The sequence below is a fragment of the Salmo trutta genome, chromosome 13 (assembly GCF_901001165.1).
Source record: "Salmo trutta chromosome 13, fSalTru1.1, whole genome shotgun sequence".
In the NCBI taxonomy this organism is placed as follows: Eukaryota; Metazoa; Chordata; class Actinopteri; order Salmoniformes; family Salmonidae; genus Salmo; species Salmo trutta.
In genome coordinates, this window is record NC_042969.1 from 60,498,582 (window position 1) to 60,521,178 (window position 22,597).

General features: G+C 42.1%; 1 protein-coding gene across 1 annotated transcript; it reads left to right on the plus strand.

The window, feature by feature from the left end:
• The first annotated feature begins 13,411 nt into the window (after positions 1–13,411).
• LOC115204921 (olfactory receptor 11A1-like) lies at positions 13,412–14,418 on the plus strand. Its single transcript, XM_029770505.1, has one exon. It carries the CDS (start codon positions 13,412–13,414, stop codon positions 14,342–14,344), a length of 933 nt encoding a protein of 310 aa, XP_029626365.1. The 3' UTR covers positions 14,345–14,418.
• The last annotated feature ends 8,179 nt before the right edge of the window (positions 14,419–22,597 follow it).

Here is a 22,597-nt window from a genome sequence, read left to right on the forward strand (position 1 = left end):
GAAAACACCCTAAAGTTTCTAAAACTGTTTGAATGGTGTCTGTGAGTATAACAGAACTCATATGGCAGTCAAAACCCTGAGACAAATCCTGACAGGAAACTGAAATCTGATGTGTGGATATCACTTCAAACATTTGCCATTGAAACACACAGGGGCTTGTGAATCATTTAGCACTTCCTATGGCTTCCACTAGATGCCCCCAGTCTTTACAAAGTGGTTTCAGTCTTCTATGGTAGTAACTGACCCAAAGAGAGGCTGTGGCACTTGGTCACAGGGGATGGGCCATTACCATTGTGACGTCGGCGCCCATGACTACTCTCCCTTTTCGAAACGTTTTGAAAAACAATGCAACCGTCCCAGTGGAATATTATTGAAGCCCTGGTTGAAACAGCCCCTAAAGATTTATGTTATACAACGTTTGACATGTTTGAACGAACTTAAATATATTTTTTTTGCTCATTCCTGACGACAAGTCAGACGCACACGGTACATTTTCACTAGCCTTCGGAGCGCGCTAACACTATTGGGACATAAATTATTAACTTTTTGGAACAAAACTACATTTGTTATGGACCTGGGATTCCTAGAAGTGCCTTCTGATAAAGATAATCAAAGGTAAGGTATTATTTACAATAGTAATTTTGATGGTTGATCATTCCAAGTTGGCTCCAACATGTATAGCCTAGACTTTTTTTCTGGGCATACCACGTCGTTTATTGCAAAGTGTGATTTCCCAGTAAAGTTATTTTTAAATCTGGCAAAGCGATGGCATTCAAGACATGTTAATCTATAAGTCTTTTAATGACAATATTACATTTTAACAATGTTTTCGAATAGTAATTTTGTAAATTGTAGCGCTAATCCCCCGGAAGCATTTGAGGCAAAAGATTTTCTGAACGTCATGCGCCGATGTAAAATGCTGTTTTTATATATAAATATGGACTTTATCGAACGAATAATTCATGTATTGTGTAACATGATGTCCTAGGAGTGTCATCTGATGAAGGTTGTCAAAGGTCAGTGCTGCATTTAGCTGTGTTTTGGGTATTTGTGATGCATGCTAGTTGCTTTGAAAATGGCTGTGTGATTATTTCTGGCTGGGTACTCTGCTGACATAATCTAATGTTTTGCTTTTGCTGTAAAGCCTTTTTGAAATCGGACAACGTGGTTCGATTCAGGAGAGGTGTATCTATAAAACGGTGTAAAATAGTCATATGTTTGAGAAATTGAAGTTATAGCATTTATGAGGTTTTGCATTTAGCGCGACGCGATTCCACTGGCTGTTGATTAGGGTGGGACGAAAGCGTCCCACTGGCCCAGAGAGGTTAATGAAAAACATTTAAATTGCAAAATATTTTCAGAGTGTGAAATACAAAATGTTTGTACAAAGTACCATAAGCTTCACAGAATTGATATTGAAGTGGTCACAGGAGTCATGGCAGTTGACCTCTTGATTGGCACAACCCTTTCAGCCAGGGGCATCATACTGATATATTTGAATTTAGCACGTGTAAAAGAAGTGTACAAGTTAATACTTATAATTTAACTTGGAACCTTGGCATACAAACCTTTTTTTGCCTCAACACACAGGAGCTTAATTTGACCACTTTCTCACAGAAGGAAAATAATCCAGTAACAGGATATGTGAATTATTGTGCAGAATATACTTAATGGACATTTTTGTAAGAGTTTAGGAATATTAGGAAAATTAAGTCTGAAATGTCAGTGGTAATTGCAAACTTTAGAAGCCTTTTAAACCTCATACACTACACATTTGCATTTCCTTCTGTGTAGGAAATGTCCTGCAACAGCAGGGTGATCATATTAAGATCCTAGACCTCTTATACACAGGCCTGACTCATATTAGGCTTAGGGATGATGGAAACCCAATACCCTTATGCCTGCAACTTGACAGATGGCCACTTGTTTTGGTCTTGCTGGAAATTGCAGCCATTAAAGAGCGCTCCTTTGGAGTGGTTTGAAAGGGTTAATATTCTCCCACCGTACAGTATTTATATGGGAATTTCTTCAAGGCAAGGTAAAAAATGATATGTAATATTGTGTGTTTGAGATTTAATATGAAAGTTCATACCACATAGAAACGCAGAGACACTGGGATGTTAAGTAGCGACGTGAATGCCTGTCCATTTAGAAGCTGTTCAGCAAGAAAAAATGTTTACTGTATTTGGCCATCAGTCTTTAGATAACTCCACTGTTTCTCTCAATTCCATTGAAAACAATTTAGAAATACCTACCTGTGAGATCAGAGAGGCTGAAACAACAACAGAGGTAGCCCTTGGTGACAGTCTCTTGTCTCTCATTACACCAATTGAAGTGTTAGTCCCAGGAAGGTGGAGAGTAGCATTAGGCTTAATGGCCTCCCTTCAGACCGGTCTGATGTGAATGATGCAACAATATCAAACTGGGCCTAACAAGAAGTTGACTGTGCTGGAAAAATACTACAAACACATTGTTGATCATAATATGTTGACCTGTGACCTGAGAGGGAAAATCTTGATAAGGGCTGTTATGTGACCATATTACCGCCACACCGGTGGTCACAAGTCAAGACCGCAGTCAAATTCCACGTGACTGTTTAGTCACGGTAACTGGGCTTCTCCAAGCTCTGATGCTGCTGATGGTCATTAGTAGCCTACCAAACATTCTATCTGCCTGGTACTCAGCACTCTATTGTCCCTTTAATCACTCTGACATCAATGCAAATGTATCGAAAATATAATCAAACACTTTAAGAGAGCCCATGAGCTCATGTTGTGCAACATTTCCGAAGGCTATGCAACTGCGTGAGAAAACAGTTTTGATGGCGTCTATTCAAAAGAGGATTACATCAGCTTGCTATAGGATAGGCCTACTATATTTATTTCTCAACTTTCCTAATATTAAGCACATTGCTTAGTTTTAAAACAGGAGTATAGCCTACCAGCTGGACTGAAAATTAACCACAGGAAAATAGTCGCTATTTAAGTGCATAGATTACATGCATCGTTTTCCCCTACCCCTCAACCCCAACAGCATTACCCAACCTTACAAATGGTCTTGTGGCTGAGTGGAAGCAAGTCCCTGAATACATGTTCCAACATCTGTTGGAAAGCCTTCCCTGAAAAGTGGAGGCTGTTATAGCAGCAAAGGACCAATTCCATATTAATGCCCATGATTTTTGGAATGAGATGTTTGACGAGCAGGTGTCCACATACTTTTGGCCATGTAGTATATCTGTTTCTTCTTTGTGAATGAGTTATATGGTAGCAGTCCTTTGTTTCCTGCTCTCATGACTCATTTGGTTTCAGATGCCCATTCAGTTTCCACTGTGTTGCCTACAGATCTTTTGCATATATATATATATGAATCTATGGAATTCTGCAATTTAGCAGTCATGTCCTACAACAGGTACCTTGCTTTATGTTCCCTGTGGCTCAGTTGTGTGGTTCCCTGTGGCTCAGTTGGTAGAGCATGGTGTTTGCAACGCCAGCATGGTGTGTGCAACACCAGGGTTGTGGGTTCGATTCCCACGGTGGCCCAGTACAATTTTTTTTAAATGCATGAAATGTATGCCTTCACTACTGTAAGTCGCTCTGGATAAGAGCGTCTGCTAAATGACTAAAATGTAAATGTTATCCACAACAGTATAACATCATCTTGACACCCAACAGGGTGTGTATTTGTGTAATATGGTTCTACTCTTTTGCAAAATTCCTCATAACACTGTCTTTAACTATTTATTTGCAATTGTGTGGAGACAAAGTGTATTGTGACAACTACCTGGTAGTAAAACTTGCCTGTTCACCTTCAGACATGACCGTTAATAACATCTTTGGACTCTACAGTATTGTATGTGTATTTGTATTTATTATGGATCCCCATTAGCTGCTGCCAAGACAGCATCTACTCTTCCTGGGGTCCAGCAAAAATTAAGGCAGTAAAATGCATTATGCAATTTTTAAACATTAAAATAGATTTTACAATATATTAATTGTGTGCCCTCCAGCCACTTCTCTACAGCACACAAATCAGGTGTACGTGTTTGAATAGTGTACGTGTTATGTGTGTTTGTATGTGTGTGTTTCTACCTGTGTGTATAATTCTTCACAGTCATCACTGTTTCACAAGGTATTTTTATCAGTTTTTTTAAATCAGATTTTATTGCTTGGGTGAATTACTTGATTTGGAATAGTATTCCATGTATCCATGGCTCCATGTAGTACTGTGTGCCTCCCGTAGTCTTATGGATTTGGGGACTCTGAAGAGCACCTTTGGTGGCATGTCTTGTGGGGTATGAATTGGGTGTCCGAGCTATGTGCTAGTGGTTTAAACACACAGCATGGTTAATTCAACATGTCAATACTTCTTACAAAAACAAGTAGTGATGATGTCAATCTCTCCTCTACTTCGAGCCATGAGAGATTGACATCCATATTATTAATGTTAGCTCTACATGTACATTTAAGGGCCAGCCGTGCTGCCGTGTTCTGGGCCAGTTGTAATTTCCCCAAGTCCCTCTTTGTGGCATCTGACCACACGGTTGGGCAGTAGTCCAGGTGCGACAAAGGCAGGGCCTGTAGGACCTGCCTTGTTGATATTGTTGTTAATTAAGAAGACAGAGCAACACTTTTTTAAGGACAGACCTCTCCTGATCTTAGCTACTGTTGCATCAATATGTTTTGATTATTCATTACAAGATTTAGTTAAGGTTTAGGGTTCAGTGATTGATTTGTCCCAAATACAATGCTTTTAGTTCTTGAAATATTTAGGACTAAGTTATTTCTTGAAGCTAATTCTGAAACTGACCTCAACTCTTTAAGTGTTGCAGTGATTTCACTCGCTGTAGTAGCTGATGTTTATGGTGTTGAGTCATCTGCATACATAGACACACGGGCTTTACTCAGAGTAAGTGGCAGGTCATTAGTAAAGATTGAAAAAAGTAAGGGGCCTACACAGCTGCCCTGAGGAATGCATGATTCTACCTGGATTATGTTGGAGAGGCTACCATTAAAGACCAACCTCTGTGATCTGTTAGATCAACAATCAACAATATAGCAATGGATGTAAAGCCATAACATTTAACTTTTTCCAGCAGAATACTATGATCGATAATGTCAAAAGCCGCATTGAAGTCTAACAAAACAGCTCCCACAATCTTTTTATCAATTTCTCTCAGCCAATCATCAGTCATTTGTGTAAGTGCCATGCATGTTGAAAAACACCCTTCCCTATAAGCATGCTGAAAGTCTGTTGTTAATTTATTACTGTAAAATAGCTGTCACGTCCTGACCATAATAAGTTGTTATTTTCTATGGTAGAGTGGTCAGGGCGTGACAAGGGGTGTTGATGTGGTTTTGTGTTCTGTTTTCTATTTCTATGTTGTAGTTCTAGTTTGTCTATTTCTATGTTGGGGTTTATTGGGTTGACCTCCAATTGGAGGCAGCTGGTCCTCGTTGCTTCTAGTTGGAGGTCATATTTAGTAGGGGTGTTTCTTCATGCTGTTTGTGGGTGATTGTCTTTTGAGTAGTGTGTCGTCCTCTCTGCGTCACGGTTTGTTGTTTTGGTATTTCAAGTTTTCTGTTTTTGCATTCAGTTTCACTTTTAATAAATATGTGGAACTATGAAAACGCTGCATCGAACAGCCGTGACAATAGCACTGTATACGGTCAAACACCATTTTTTTCCCAAAGTATACTAAGGGTTGTCACAGGTTCATTGGTCTGTTATTTGAGCCAGTGAAGGGTGCTTTACTATTCTTGGGTAGCGGAATGACTTTTGCTTCCTTCCAGGCCAGAAGGCACACACCTTTTTGTAAGTTTAGATTGAAGAGACGACAAATAGGAGTGGCAATATTGTCCGCTATCATCCTCAGTAGTTTTTTATCAAAGTTGTCAGACTCAGGTGCCTTGTCATTGTTGATAGACAACTTTTTCCACCTCTTACACACTAACTTTACCGAATTCAAAATTACAATGCTTGTCTTTCATAATTTTGTCAGTTATTCTTGGTTCGGTGTTTGTTGTTAGAATGTCGTGCCTAAGTTTGCTAATCTTGCCGATGAAAAAATCATGAAAGTAGTTGGCAATGTCAGTGGGTTTTGTGATGAATGAGCCATCTGATTTAATGAATGATGGAGCTGAGTTTGCCTTTCTGTCAAATGTAATTTAAGTTGCTCCAAAGCATTTTAATATATTTCTTTATATAATTCATCTTTGTTTCATAGGATAGTTTTTTCTTTTTGTTCTGTTTAGTCACATGATTTCTCAATTTGCAGTAGACTTGACTCACACGTGTCTATATAAAGTCCCACAGTTGACAGTGTATGTGTAACAGTGTAGGTTCCGTCCCTCTCTTCGCCCCAACCTGGGCTCGAACCAGGGTTCCTTGCACACATCAACAACTGACACCCCACGAAGCATCGTTACCCATCACGCCACTAAAGCCACGGCCCTTGCAACGCAAGGGGAAACCCTACTTCAAGTCTCAGAGCGAGTGACGTCACTGATTGAAACGCTATTAGTGCGCACCACCGCTAACTAACTAGCCATTTCACATCGGTTACACTCACCCCCCTTTTGACCTCCTCCTTTTCCGCAGCAACCAATGACCCGGGTCAACAGCATCAATGTAACAGTGTAGGTTCCGTCCCTCTCTTGCCCCAACCCGGGCTCGAACCAGGGACCCTTGCACACATCAACAAATGACACCCACGAAGCATCGTTACCCATCGCGCAACAAAAGCCACGGCCCTTGCAACGCAAGGGGAAACCCTACTTCAAGTCTCAGAGCGAGTGACGTCACTGATTGAAACGCTATTAGCGCGCACCACCGCTAACTAACTAGCCATTTCATATCGGTTACATGTATATTTTGATTTTTTTCAAGTCAGACGCCATTTTAATCAGGAGAATCTCCTCTTTCTAATTATGTAAGTCTGGGCCGCAAGCTCCACTGTCATCAAACGCTAGCCCCAAAATACTTTTTTCCCATGGGACACTGAGCTCCCCCCATTGTTTGCCTATGCAGAGGCATGCCTCTCCATAGGAACAGTCTGGGCAGCGAGCTCATTTGTCATCGATCGCTAGACCAGAAAAAGTCAGAGGTTTTCATTTTTTCCGTACTTCCTCATTACGCAGCCATAAGCACAGTTGACACCATCGAGGTGCGGATGTTTACTTTCTAAACAAGTTGTTTTTTCCCAGTTTCGTCCGACGAACAGATTGTAGTGGTAAAATGAAAAGGGATAAAACATTTGTGCCATTTAGGCAAAATGGAATTGTAAGCATCACTCCAGTCAAAACAGGCTCTGCGACCGTTCGATTCCATTCATTTGCTATGAGCTCGCGCTAGTGTTCCAGCTTAGCCATCGTTCTTAAGCCGTTTTTCAGCCTCGCTCTATTGTCCAGCCTAACAGGACTGTGAATAGTGTAGCTTGTCCCTGAGCTGTTGGAGGAATGGTTCTTGCCTCTCTGCCTGCTGGAGGTACTGCATGTTGGTTCCAACCTTAAAATTAACAACAAATAAAGTTAGCAGGTCTGTTAGGAAATGTCTTTAACACACCATCATGATAAGGGCATTTCTGTGCTAAACCATAAACTCTAAATGGGGAGATGGAAAACTCCCTTAGATTTGTATTATTTTATTCCTCTTTCATTTACAAATCTCATGACGTGACTATGAGACGTGTATTTAGCGACTGTAGCTAGCTAGCTAAATTTTGGCTAGCTAGCAATTGCTGTAAAGTCACCAGAATGATTTGAAATAATGACTGAGGTGGCTACAGTATGTAATGTAACTCAACACTTTACTACAAACTAATTTAAACTACAATATATAAAGGTTAACTTACTTGTTTTTCACTGTCAGGTTGGCACCACAATTGGGTATTTGATTTGCGAACTCATCACATGATCAGCGTCTCATCAGCAACAATAAAAAGTAGTTCCGGGTAACGGAATTTCTGAAATGTTCTAAATAAAAGTCCACCACGTAATAGTATAAAAGTGTCAAAAAACTGTATTCATTAATGATATGAAAAATAATTGTCTAAAAATTAACAATGGTTCATATTTTATCATATTAAGGTGACATTTGCATTAAATGTGGGTTTTAAAACATGTTCCAAGGTCAGAAATACCCCAAATGTGAATCACTGTACAGTATAAGGAATACATATTGGCTTATTGGCTTATAGAGCAAAAACTGGTCTGGGTGATGGAGTAAAAGTATTGTTGGGAGTACTCAACAGGGTCTGTAGAATGTATATCTGGCATTATTTCATTGAGTTCTGAATAATACGAAGTGTTGGCCTTTTACTCTACCCGTTCCATTTGTGGCCACAATGCAAATCATTCTATATGGAATACATAATCATCACATGTGCGATTACTGCACTACAGAAAACCTTCTAACCAAACAATAGTGGGCAACTACAAAGGGCAATTATACAAGAAAATCAAAGTTTCTTAGATTTTTCACATCATCACATGATGTGGCTTAAGCATTGTTGTGAACACAGAAAATCAAATGTTGCTGCTTTTCTATTTAAAAAGTTTGGAAGAAATTGGGGGAAACCGGAAAACATGGGGCAAATCCGAAACCTGGAAAAACTAAACTGAGAAAATGGAATTTGGGTGGACATGACGAAGTAGACATGACATTAAAACTGATTTAAAAGGACTCACCAATGTTTTTTTCTGTGCATGACTGCACTTTAGAGTGTTATCCTGCAGCACAGCATTTTGTGGAAAGTTGAGGTCAGGTCCAATATTGACTATGCATCCAAGAGGGAAAGATGTTGGGCCATCCTAGAAATGTTTTAGAGAAATTTAATATATCAAATTTTTGCAGACTCTTTTATCCAAAGTGACTTAGTAATGTGTGAAGAGATTTTTATGCATGGGTGGCCCCGGAATTCAGTCCCACTATCCTGGCGTTACAATACTCTACCAAGATGCATGACAGGTTTATAAATGCTTTGTGAAACTTCAATTTAAAATGATTTATAAGGCCTTTATTAAGGGTTGCTTATGCTACACTTTATAAAGCACAAGTTTGACATCGGTGATTATGTCACACAGTTATGGCAAATTTATGAACCCTTTATAAAGCATAACATTTGTAACACATTTATGTATTGTTTATGAAGGCTTTATGAAGCCTTTATAAGCTGCATGTCATTTAAAGCGGGACCAAAATTCCTACTTCAAGAAATATGTAATTTTACAGACAGTCTAGCACATTTCTTCTATTTTTCTGCCTCTTCAGTCCAGGGTCCACTGCATGGTGTCGTTGCGTTGCGAATGTCAGACTCCACTCGGTGAGGCACATCGATCTGCAGGTTGAACATGATTCGATTGTAGACTCCTAAAATAGTACAGTTTGATAAGGCAATTTTACAGCTAACTAGCTACGTCACATACTGACGTGAATGGTTAGTGAGGGAGGCCCTGCGCTCTCGCTTCCCCAGTTGTTTAGTTAATTTTTATTCCAATCTCCTTTGCATTAGCGTAGCCTCTCCTGTAGCCTGTCAACTATGTGTCTGTCTATCCCTGTTCTCTCCTCTCTGCACAGGCCACACAAACGCCTCACACCGCGTGGTCGCTGCCGCTCTAACGTGGTGGTCCCAGCGCGCACGACCCACATGGAGTTCCAGGTCTCCGGCAGCCTCTGGAACTGCCGGTCTGCGGCCAACAAGGCAGAGTTCATCTCAGCCTATGCTACCCTCCAGTCCCTCGACTTCTTGGCGCTGACGGAAACATGGATTACAACAGAAAACACTGCTACTCCTACTGCTCTCTCCTCATCTGACCACGTGTTCTCGCATACCCCGAGAGCATCTGGTCAGTGGGGTGGTGGCACTGGAATCCTCATCTCTCCCAAGTGGACATTCTCTCTTTCTCCCCTGACCCATCTGTCTATCTCCTCATTTGAATTCCATGCTGTCACAGTCACTAGCCCATTCAAGCTTAACATCCTTATCATTTATCGCCCTCCAGGTTTTATTGGAAAGTTCATCAATGAGCTTGACGCCTTGATACGTTCCTTTCCTGAGGATGGCTCACCCCTCACAGTTCTGGGTGACTTAAACCTCCCTATGTCTACCTTTGACTCATTTCTCTCTGCCTCCTTCTTTCCACTCCTCTCCTCTTTTGACCTCACCCTCTCACCGTCCCCCCTACTCACAAGGCAGGCAATACGCTTGACCTCATCTTTACTAGATGCTGTTCTTCTACTAATCTCACTGCAACTCCCCTCCAAGTCTCCGACCACTACCTTGTATCCTTTTCCCTCTCGCTCTCCTCCAACACTACTCACTCTGCCCCTACTCAGATGGTATTGCGCCGCCACAACCTTCGCTCTCTCTCTCCTGCTACTCTCTCCTCTTCCATCTTATCATCTCTTCCCTCTGCTCAAGCCTTCTCCAACCAATCTCCTGATTCTGCTTCCTCAACCCTCCTCTCCTCCCTTTCTGCATCCTTTGACTCTCTATGTCCCCTATCCTCCCGGCCAGCTCGGTCCTCCCCTCCTGCTCCATGGCTTGACGACTCATTGCGAGCTCACAGAACAGGGCTATGGGCAGCCGAGCGGAAATGGAGGAAAACTAGCCTCCCTGCGGACCTGGTATCTTTTCACTGCCTCCTCGCTACATTTTCTTCCTCTGTTTCTGCTGCTAAAGCCACTTTCTACCACTCTAAATTCCAAGCATCTGCCTCTAACCCTAGGAAGCTCTTTGCCACCTTCTCCTCCCTCCTGAATCCTCCTCCCCCCCTCCTCCCTCTCTGCGGATTACTTTGTCAACCATTTTGAAAAGAAGGTTGACGACATTCGATCCTCGTTTGTTAAGTCAAACGACACCGCTGGTTCTGCTCACGTTGCTCTACCCTATGCTTTGACCTCTTTCTCCCCTCTCTCTCCAGATGAAATCTTGCGACTTGTGACGGCCGGCCGCCCAACAACCTGCCCGCTTGACCCTATCCCCTCCTCTCTTCTCCAGACAATTTCCGGAGACCTTCTCCCCTACCTCACCTCGCTCATCAACTCATCCTTGACCGCTGGCTACGTCCCTTCCGTCTTCAAGAGAGCGAGAGTTGCACCCCTTCTCAAAAAACCTACACTCGATCCCTCTGATGTCACCAAATACAGACCAGTATCCCTTCTTTCTTTTCTCTCCAAAACTCTTGAGCATGCCGTCCTTGGCCAGCTCTCTTGCTATCTCTCTCAGAATGCCTTCTTGATCCAAATCAGTCAGGTTTCAAGACTGGTCATTCAACTGAGACTGCTCTTCTCTGTGTCATGGAGGCTCTCCGCACTGCTAAAGCTAACTCTCTCGCCTCTGCTCTCATCCTTCTAGACCTATCTGCTGACTTTGATACTGTGAATCATCAAATCCTCCTCTCCACCCTCTCTGAGTTGAGCATCTCCGGCGCAGCTCACTCTTGGATTGCATCCTACCTGACAGGTTGCTCCTACCAGGTGGCGTGGCGAGAATCCGTCTCCGCACCACGTGCTCTCACCACTGGTATCCCCCAGGGCTCAGTTCTAGGCCCTCTCCTATTCTCGCTATACACCAAGTTACTTGGCTTTGTCATATCCTCACATGGTCTCTCCTATCATGGCTACGCAGACAACACACAATTAATCTTCTCCTTTCCCCCTTCTGATAACCAGGTGGCGAATCGCGTCTCTGCATGTCTGGCAGACATATCAGTGTGGATGACGGATCACCACCTCATGCTGAACCTCGGCAAGACTGAGCTGCTGTTCCTCCCGGGGAAGGACTGCCCATTCCATGATCTCGCCATCACGGTTGACAACTCCATTGTGTCCTCCTCCCAGAGTGCTAAGAGCCGTGGCGTGACCCTGGACAACACCCTGTCGTTCTCCGCTAACATCAAGGAGGTGACCCGATCCTGTAGGTTCATGCTCTACAACCTTCGCAGAGTACAACCCTGCCTTACACAGGAAGTGGCGCAGGTCCTAATCCAGGCACTTGTCATCTCCCGTCTGGATTACTGCAACTCGCTGCTGGCGGGGCTCCCTGCCTGTGCCATTAAACCCCCACAACTCATCCAGAACGGCGCAGCCCGTCTGGTGTTCAACCTTCCCAAGTTCTCTCACGTAACTCCGCTCCTCCGCACACTCCACTGGCTTCCAGTTGAAGCTCGCATCTGCTACAAGACCATGGTGCTTGCCTATGGAGCTGTGAGGGGAACGCCACCTCCGTACCTTCAGGCTCTGATCAGTCCCTACACCCAAAGAAGGGCACTGCGTTCATCCACCTCTGGCCTGCTCGCCTCCCTACCTCTGCGGAAGCACAGTTCCCGCTCAGCCCAGTCAAAACTGTTCGCTGCTCTGGCACCCCAATGGTGGAACAAGCTCCCTCACGACGCCAGGACAGCGGAGTCAATCACCACCTTCCGGAGACACCTGAAACCCCACCTCTTTAAGGAATACCTGGGATAGAATAAAGTAATCCTTCTGACCCCCCCCCCCCCAAAAAAAAGATATCGATGTACTATTGTAAAGTGGTTGTTTTACTGGATATCATAAGGTGAATGCACCAATTTGTAAGTCGCTCTGGATAAGAGCGTCTGCTAAATGACGTAAATGTAATGTAAATGTAATATTGTCTTTGGTATTACTGTGCATAGCTATGTTTGCTAGCTAGCCAGCCAGCCCATAGAGAGAGCATTTCAATGTGGATTTTGAAGTCAACTTGAGCTGCAACAGATTTCCACAGCAATTTTCATATGTTGCTACCATCCCTATTAAAAAGCCAAAATGAAACATTGGTCACAAAAAAATATTGTTGTCACATATTAGTGTTAATTAAATTATAAGATTGAGCGTTTTGGGTGGATTTTTCATTTAAAAAAGGCATTTGAACACCCTGGAGGGCATGTGATGCAAAATGGTATCTGTTTTCCTCTATATGGTTTCCTTGACTCTGAAAATGTCTAATTATCCCCAGGTATCCCCAGGTATTGGTAATCCTTTGCATATCACACCATGGCAGGCTTTTTTTTATATCTCACAAGTATAAGAATCAAGTGAGGAGCTGAGTTTAAGAAGGTCATCATGGATTAGAAATGAGCAGTCTTCAGTTTGGATTTAGAATACATGTAATCAGTGTATTATTTTGCATTTGAATGTAAAGTTACATGAGTGCAGGATACAAAGTAAAATATTGTTTGAATTATGTTATCAGGAGAATGAAAAGCTGTCTATATTGGTGAGTATACTGTAGATGTGGGGAAATCTATTACTGAATCAACAAGTCAAGGAATTATACATTTAGGTTGTCTGTTCTTTGTGATTTCATCAATTTAGCTTATATGTAAGCTACATTACGAGGATTTGCTCCTCTTCTTCAAACATTGACAGCACATCTTTAACAACTCCCAGGACCATGGAAAACTCTACTCACTTTAAGGTCTTTAGGCTTGCTGCATACGGTGATATTGGACAATTGAAGTATTTCTACTTTGCTGTAGTAACTGTATTATATTTTGTCATCATTCTTGCCAATGCTTTGCTTATTGGAGTTATCTGCATTGAAAGAAGCCTTCATGAACCCATGTATCTGTTTCTATGTGCTTTGTTTGTTAATCAGTTGTATGGGAGCACTGGTTTGTTTCCTGCTCTCATGTTTTACTTACTCTCTGACACACATGATATTTCCCTTCTTTATTGTTATCTCCAGATTTATGTGTTGTACTCATGTGCTCTAACAGAATTTAGTAATTTAGCAGTTATGTCCTATGACAGGTACATTTCTATTTGTTATCCCCTACGATATAATAATATTATGACACCTAAAATAATTTGTGGCTTAATTCTGCTGTCCTGGTTGACTTCTTTTTTCATCAATGCCGTCAATATCTCCCTAAGTTTGCAACTGAAATTTTGTGGTAACATTCTAGACAGACTGTATTGTGATAACTACTCAGTAGTCAAGCTTGCATGTTCAAATACTATGCTGAATAATATATGGGGTCTTCTTGTCACTGTAGTTTATCTTTCTTGTACTTTATTTCCTACCATATACTCATATGTCAGAATTCTACAAATATGTTTAAAGTCTTCAAAAGAGACAAAACAGAAAGCATTTAACACTTGCACACCACATATAGTCTCTATGCTGAACTTCTACTTTGGCTGGTTATTTGTGATTCTACAAGGCAGATATGAAACTGCAGATCTTCCACCTGTACTTCGCACTATTTTATTTGTTTATTTTCTGATATGTCCACCAATTTTCAATCCTTTCATGTATGGCATTAGGATGGTTAAAATCAGGCATGCTTGTAACAAGGTACTAGGCCTTAACCCTAAAACATAACCTGATAGTTCCTTTGTGTAATTTTGAATTATGTTTTTTCTTACTTATAGTTGCTATAATTGACTGTAAAAATTGCATCAAGTTTATCATGTATTGTAACTGAGAATGTTTTGTGTCATATTAGCTCGCTAACTGCATAACTAGAGAGCATCAAAGGGAGCTGCCCTCTCTACCTTCAGACTAAGCTCAAACAGATGCTGAGTGGGATCTTTGGGAAGACCCTACACCCAAAACCATTTTGCCAGATCTGGACTCTTGGCCCACCTAACTTCAGGACAGCTGTGTACCTGCCCATCTTCCTAAAATGTTTGTCTTCTTGAATTTTTTTGTTTTTTTTTTGTTGTAGTTTTCAAGTTTATTTCCTGCAGTTCTACACATTTTGCCATGAGGCAGAAATAAAGGGAATCTTTCACGAAGGTTGTATATTGCAGGCTTTTTCTGCAATGTATATGTGATGAGTGCTTACTTATTCTGGCAGTGATGGCTTATGCCATTTTTATTTTATTCCCATAACCATTTTATCTCACTTAGCAATTGTAAAACTCTCCTGTGTTGAAAGTGCGCTGAGCAACCTCCATGGTATATGTATCATATTAAGTCTAGTGGTTTCACCTTTTGTGTTAGTTGTGCTCTCATATGTCAAAATATTCCTTGTTTGCTTGAAAGCCTCAAAGGAGTCACGAAAGTAGGTTTTTAATACGTGTGCTCCCCACTTGATCACTTTCATCAACTTCTCTACAGCCATTCTTTTTTTCTGTTGTTTACAGTAACCAGAAATATCTGTACAGTTTATTCTGTTCCATAGCCACGGGGGGAAAAAATACTATGCCCGTGCTACAGAAGGCTACATCGGTCCGCTAATGCAGGACTAGTAAAGGCCCAGTGTGCTACTTTTATGAGAAAAAAAGTTATCCAAAAATATTCATATTTGTTATTAATTCCGATTTTTCAGGGGGTGCTGCATCACCCTCAGCACCCCTACTTCCTGTGGCTATGTTCTGTTCCCACCACTGTTGCACCCTATTATATAGGGATTAGGACCAAGGAGATCAGAAAACTGAACCTAAACTGGTACCAATTATGACTTTAGATTATACAGCAGTAGGGCCAGGGTTACTGGTTTGAATCCCAGGACTGACAGGAATATCTGTCAAGATGTGAGCTGCCAGAACTGAATGCTTATACGGTACATTTGTTTTTATCATCAACATAATTGTTTGTATTGATTTTATTTCTGTAAATTCTTATTTATTTCCATTAAATGTATTTTACTGTCATAGTACTGTAAAGCACTGTAGTAAAGTCAAATCAGGGATGCTGCTGTGTTTCTGACCCAATGTTCTTCTAGAATGTCAGTGGATATGTACTGTATGTGTGTTTCAGGGGGATGGGGGAAAGAGCAAATTGATGTAAGGTGCCAATAAGTTCTGTTTCCACAAATGGGCAGTAAAGTATTCCTCTAGTAGTGAAAGATCTATAGACTTAGATCAACATCACGTCAGTGTATCTGTCACATTATGGCATCTGCGAGATCACTGGAAGCACCATTGAGGAAATCTCCATTTTGAAGTAGTCCATTTTCTTCTACTACTTCTACAAGTTTTCTAACAAACTGTAAGGGTGCATAATGGACAGTGTTTTTTAAACAGATAAATAGCCAAGGTTGGCTATTTATTGCCACCTGCAGTTATGGAAAGTTTGCTCATAAGTATAATTAATTGCCTGATCCCCCAGTTACTACTTCAAAATGGTGAAAGTCCTCAATGCCGCAGCCCATGCTAAAACTGGCTTTTGGGCACTACAGTCCTCTATCTATCTCTATGGTTACATACTTTTTAGACAGGTCACTGAGCTAAAGATGGATCAGCCCGTCTGGCTTTTGCCCTAACTACCTGGCCCCTCTGTTTCTGCTTAATTCTTAAATATATGTTCACATTGTCATTTAAGCACAGGTGTTGTTTAGTACCACTATCCAATGATAATGTCCCTGAGAAGAAAAGCTTGTGAGTTGTGTTCGTTTTGACATAGAGAACGCCTTCAGCATAACATTCTAAGTCAGTGGTTCCCGCGCAAGGTGTCGGCAGTTCCTCTTGTCATGTTAGTCATTGCATACCTTAGAGAGCTATTTACAACTTGTCAGAAATGTACAGATCAACTAGCCCATGTCAGCTAATGTATTTTTATAAATTTTTTGTCCATAGATATTGTTGTAGTTGTTTAGTCACTCAAATATCACATGAATACACATAAGACATGGCAAAATGTATAGAATTGCAAGAACATTTGCTTTAAAACTGCAACATTTTCTTTGTATCCGATGACAAAATGTGTAGAATTGCAGGAAATAAGCATTAAACTTGCCAAATTCTTTCCTCCAACAAGAGAGGTGTGAATAGTTTGTCATAAACATTGCTTGTCCCCATAGAAATAGATCAATGTTAAAATTAGTGCTTAAAAAACTGGGGGAAATTAACTTAAAATCAGTAGTAGGCCTAAGACAATTCACCAAATGTCTTCTTAAGTCCAATATAAGAAAAGGATATATACAGTATACTGTATAGAGTAGACCTATGAACAGCTATTTTCACTTAAATGTCCAATGCAGCCATTTTTCTCTCAATATCCAAACATTTATGGGTAACAACTTAAGTACCTTACTGTGGTTATTTTTGACCACTTTAATTGAAACCAATCAAAAATTGCTTCTTAGCAAGGACACAATTTCTCAAGCAAGAATATTTTTTGGACTGTCTGGGAGTGGTCTGAGTGGGGAGGGGAAAACTGAAAACTAGCTGTTATTGGCAGAGAGGTTTGGAACTATTTTTTTATTGGTCTAGTAACTACAGTATACTGAACAAAAATATGAACGCAACATGTAAAGTGTTGGTCCCACGTTTCATGAGCTGAAATAAAAGATCCCCGAAATGTTCATGAATTTTCATCTTTTGAATTAGATGAATTGATAATTCATTGGAATTACCACAGTTTATAACACAAGTTATATTTACTCGTTAGACGAATTGATAATTCATTGGAATTACCACAGTTTATAACAATTCGTCTAACGAGTAAATATAACTTGTGTATATATTTATATAACAAAGTAAAAGGATGTCTGGAACAGACCGTACATCTTTGTACATCAAGCTCGGATGTTTGGGACATTTTTAAATGTTGTGACATGCTTTTTGGTTTTTACCAATTTAAGTCCGCTGTGTCGTTCTCAGTAAAAGGATGTCTGGAAGTAAAAGTAAAAGTTCTTGATTAATGTAAAGGAATTACAAAAGTCAGAAATAGCGATAAAATAATCACTTACCTTTGAAGATCTTCATATGGTTGCAGTCACAAGAGTCCCAGCTACACAATAAATGTTTGTCTTGTTCAATAAAGTCCCTCTTTATATCCCAAAAACTCTGTTTTGTTGGCACGTTTTGTTCAGTAATCCATTGGCTCAAAGGCGGTCAAAACATGCAGACGAATACATCCTAATAGTACCGGTAAAGTTAATTGAAACATGTCAAACGATGTTTATAATTAATCCTCAGGTTGTCAATTGTCTAAATAATCGATAATATTTCAACCGGGCAATAGCGTATTCAATAGAAAGGAAAAACAACGAAGGGTGTGCACTCGGTCACGCGCGCAAACCAGCACTACATGATTCTAGTCCACTGACAGAAAGGTCTCATTCTTCTTCATTTTTCAGAAAACAAGCCTGAAACAATGTCTAAAGACTGTTGTCATCTAGTGGAAGCCATAGGAACTGCAATCTGAGTCCTAACCCATTAGATACTCTACAGGCATTCAATTGAAAATGCCCACATCAAAAAATCCCACTTCCTGGATGTATTTTCCTCAGGTTTTCGCCTGCCATATCAGTTCTGTTATATTCACAGACATTATGTTAACAGTTTTGAAAACTTGAGTGTTTTCTATCCAAATCTACCAATTATATGCATATCCTAGCTTCTACTTTGGGCAAGCTTCTCATCCAGACGTCGAAATACTGCTCCCAAGCCATAAGAAGTTATCACTCCTTTCAACGGCGCCGTGTCACAAGTCATAAATCTTGTCTGGAGAGCCCGCTCCTTTTGGGCAGAGGAAACACAATAAATCATCACAAGTCCATTCCGAGTTAACTTCAACTCAACAGTCCCCAACCTCTTCTTCAACCAACCTGACACCACATACGATTCAGCCAAAATGCCTCTTTTTGCACTTAATGCCAACATTCCTCACCACACTGCTTCCCTCTACACTCAACTTTTCCTCACCGGGAATCTTCAACTTCAATTGACCCTCAACACTTTTCACCACTCCAGTTATCACTCCTTTCAATGGTGCCCTGCTCTGGAGAGGAAAGCAATTCACAGTTCTTGTCCCCAGTCATGTGGTGCGGAGCGCATACTCCCTCTGGACGGCAGAAATGCAAAAAATATACGTGATTCCACTTCGAGTTTCTTTCACCGACCCAACATTCCCCAACCTCTTCTCCACCTAACCTGACACCACATATGGATCCGCCAGAAGGCAAGGATCAATTCTCTCCAAAAATATCACTCCCACTGCGTCAGAATCATCTTTCTCATCATCAGGACGAGGTTCAAACTCGGGGGTATTCATTGCACATGCCACCTCAGTTAATTCATCCTCACTGTCATCATGTTCAATTTCCTTCTGTAGCTCCTCCAAAAATTGTGTGTGATCCACCACTCCATATTTACTCAAAACAAGTTCCACTTTTCTCCTTTTCTTTCTGTGTCCGCCATCTTCTCCATCAGATCTTCCACAAGGCTTGTCCTTTCATTATTTACTTATATGTTTCACTTTTCAATTTTTTTCCTGTACTCCATCTCACCCCTACCTCATGGCCACACCGGCAGCCATCTTCAATGACCTAAAGACAAAAATCTGTCGCCAGCAAACTTGCTACAGATGTAGGATCTTCATTTTATCACCCTGTTGCAGGAGAACTTTCCTGCAATGCAGGAAATGTCGAACTTGTAATGTATTTGAAGTTTTAAAAGGCTTCTGAAGTTGTTAATTTCCACGTAGAAATTTCAGAGTTGATTTCATCTTACGGAAAATGTATCAACCCTTACAAAATGCTTGATTCAGGATTATTTTCCTGCTGAGGTAAACTGGCTCAAATTAAGATCCTACATTTGTAGTTCAACTGATGGGCCATCAGCTCATATCAGCTAGTCAACTCAGCCAGGGAAACACAAATTAATGTTTTTCACACCTTCCATTAATGTGACATATGTGACCTGCCGTCAAATCTTCCCTCAGCGATGAGGCCATTCCCCAAACTGTTTTAATACATTTTGATATTGCATTTTGTCTCTGTTGTTCATCCAGTTAAGACTTCATTCGTTTGAACTCATTTTGAACAGTGATTGGAAACCTTAGGTTCGCTAGAAACCTTAACACTTCTTATGGATCCCTTGACGCGCGCTAATCACTTTAGCGGGATTGATTTGACAACAACCAGTGAAATTGCAGCGTGCCAAATTTAAAAACAGAAATACTCATAATAAGAATTCATAAAGCATACAAGTATTATGCATCGGTTTAAAGATTAACTTCTTGTTAATCCAGCCGCAGTGTCAGATTTCAAAAAGGCAATACGGCCCAACATGCCTACAAAGTATCCTGTTACCTGTAAACCTGTTACCTGTAAACTTTGTCCAAACATTTCAAACAACTTTCCTAATCCAACTTTAGGTATTTTAAAATGTATATATTCGCTAAAATTTAAGACGGAATATACTGTGTTCAAAAGCAGATAAAATGAAAGTGGAGCGAGTTCCAGGTCGCATGCCCCAAACAAAAAAGTACACTTGGCTTGACTCTCAGAAAGGAAAGGGCTACTTCTTCATTTCTCAAAGGAAAAATATCAACCAATTTCTAAAGACTGTTGATATTTAGTGAAAGCCATAGGAATGGCAAGCATATTTCTATTAAAAAGGGATTGCCATAGAAAACTAATGGAAAACAGATTGAGCTCAACAAAAAAATCCCTGGATGGATTGTGCTCGGGGTTTCTGTCACGTCCTGGCCAGTATAAGGGTTAATTGTTATTGTAGTTTGGTCAGGACGTGGCAGAGGGTATTTGTTTTATGTGGTTCGGGGTGGTGTTTGTTGAAGGGCGTTTGATTTATTATTTCCTGGTTTTGGTTTATGTTCTATGTTTAGTCGAGTGAGTTTATTATTATGTTAGGTTAATGGGGGGGTTGGGACTCTCAATTGGAGGCAGGTGCTTCCTCGTTGCCTCTGATTGAGAGTCCTATATATGGGTAATTGTTTGGTGTAGGTTTTGTGGGAGATTGTTTCTTGTCTAGCGTATGTGAGCCTGAGAAGACTGTTTGTTGATCGTGAGTTCATTTTGTTATTTTGGTGTTCATTTTTGAGTTTAATAAAAGTTCAAGATGAGCAACCACAGACCTGCTGCATTTTGGTCCTCCTTTCCCAACGACAACCGTGACAGAATCTCCCACCACAAACGGACCAAGCAGCAGAGGAAGGAGCAACAGGTGGATTATAAGGAGCAGAAGGAATTTGAGTTGGACTATGGTGAGAGATGGACTTGGGAGGAGATCTTGGGGGGAAAGAGCTCCTACACTTGGGAGGAGATCCAAGCAGGAAAGGATCGCCTTCCATGGGGACAGGTGGTAAGAGAGAGAGAGGAAAGGCGAAAGGCTGGTAAAGACCGGGAACGTTACCGAGGAACACGACTGGCGTTGAAGCACGAGAGGCACCCCCAAGACATTTTTTGGGGGGGGCACATGGGTAGTTTGGCTAGGCCAAAGAAGAGCCAGAAGCCAGCTACCCTTGATTATATGGAGGAGCGTATGGAGTGGAGGGCGCCGTGTTTTGTTGAAGAGCGCACAATCTCGCCCATACGCACGCACAGTCCGGTGCGAGTTATTCCAGCCCCTCGCAGATGCCGTGCTAGAGTGGGCATGCAGCCTGGTAGGAGGATGCCTGTGCAGCGCGTCTGGTCGCCGGTACGCCTCCTAGGACCAGGCTACCCTACTCCCGCTCTACGCACGGCAACCATCAGGCCCCTGCACAGCCCAGTTCGCCCTGTACTAGCACCCCGCTCATACAGGGCTACTAGTTCCATCCAGTCAGGACGGGTTGTGCAGGAGGTAAGATCAAGACCGCCTGTGCGCCTCCATAGCCCTGGGTTTCCAGTTCCTGTCTCTCGTGCGGACCCGGAAGTGCGTCAGCCCAGTCCGACTCGTCCTGTTCCCGCTCCCCGCACTAGCCTGGAGGTGCGTGTTCCCAGTCTGGCACGTCCAGTACCAGCACCACGCACCAGGCTTCAAGTGCGTCAGTCCAGTCCGACTCGTCCTGTTCCCGCTCCCCGCACTAGCCTGGAGGTGTGTTCCCAGGCTGATAACCCCAGTGCCAGCACCACGCACCAGGCTTTCAGTGCGTCGGCTGTCAGGAGTCGCCAGAGCTGCCCGTCAGTCAGGAGTCGCCAGAGCTGCCCGTCAGTCAGGAGTCGCCAGAGCTGCCCGTCAGTCAGGAGTCGCCAGAGCTGCCCGTCAGTCAGGAGTCGCCAGAGCTGCCCGTCGGTCAGGAGTCGCCAGAGCTGCCCGTCGGTCAGGAGTCGCCAGAGCTGCCCGTCGGTCAGGAGTCGCCAGAGCTGCCCGTCGGTCAGGAGTCGCCAGAGCTGCCCGTCTGCCCGGAGCTGCCAGAGCGGCCCGTCTGCCCGGAGCTGCCAGCGCGGCCCGTCTGCCCGGAGATGCCAGAGCGGCCCGACTGCCCGGAGATGCCAGAGCGGCCCGACTGCCCGGATCAGCCGGAGCGGCCCGACTGCCCGGATCAGCCAGAGCGGCCCATCTGCCCAGAGTCTTCCGATGACCCAAAACCAAGGGAGTTTAGCAGCAACCCTGAACTGAGTAAGCCTGACAATTTAAAAGGAATATTGATAAACCTCTCTAGGGTGTGGGACGAAATCGTCCCACCTACTCAACAGCCAGTGTAATCCCTTGGCGCGATATTCAAATACCTTAGAAATGCTGTTACTTAAATTTCTCAAACATATGACTATTTTACACCATTTTAAAGACAAGACTCTCGTTAATCTAACCACACTGTCCGATTTCAAAAAGGCTTTACAACGAAAGCAAAACATTAGATTATGTCAGCAGAGAACCCAGCCAGAAATAATCAGACACCCATTTTTCAAGCTAGCATATAATGTCACAAAAACCAAAACCACAGCTAAATTCAGCACTA

Coding starts and splice junctions, on each gene's coding strand:
- LOC115204921 (XM_029770505.1), top strand. CDS start 13,412: ATGGAAAACTCTACTCACTTTAAGGTCTTTAGGCTTGCTGCATACGGT.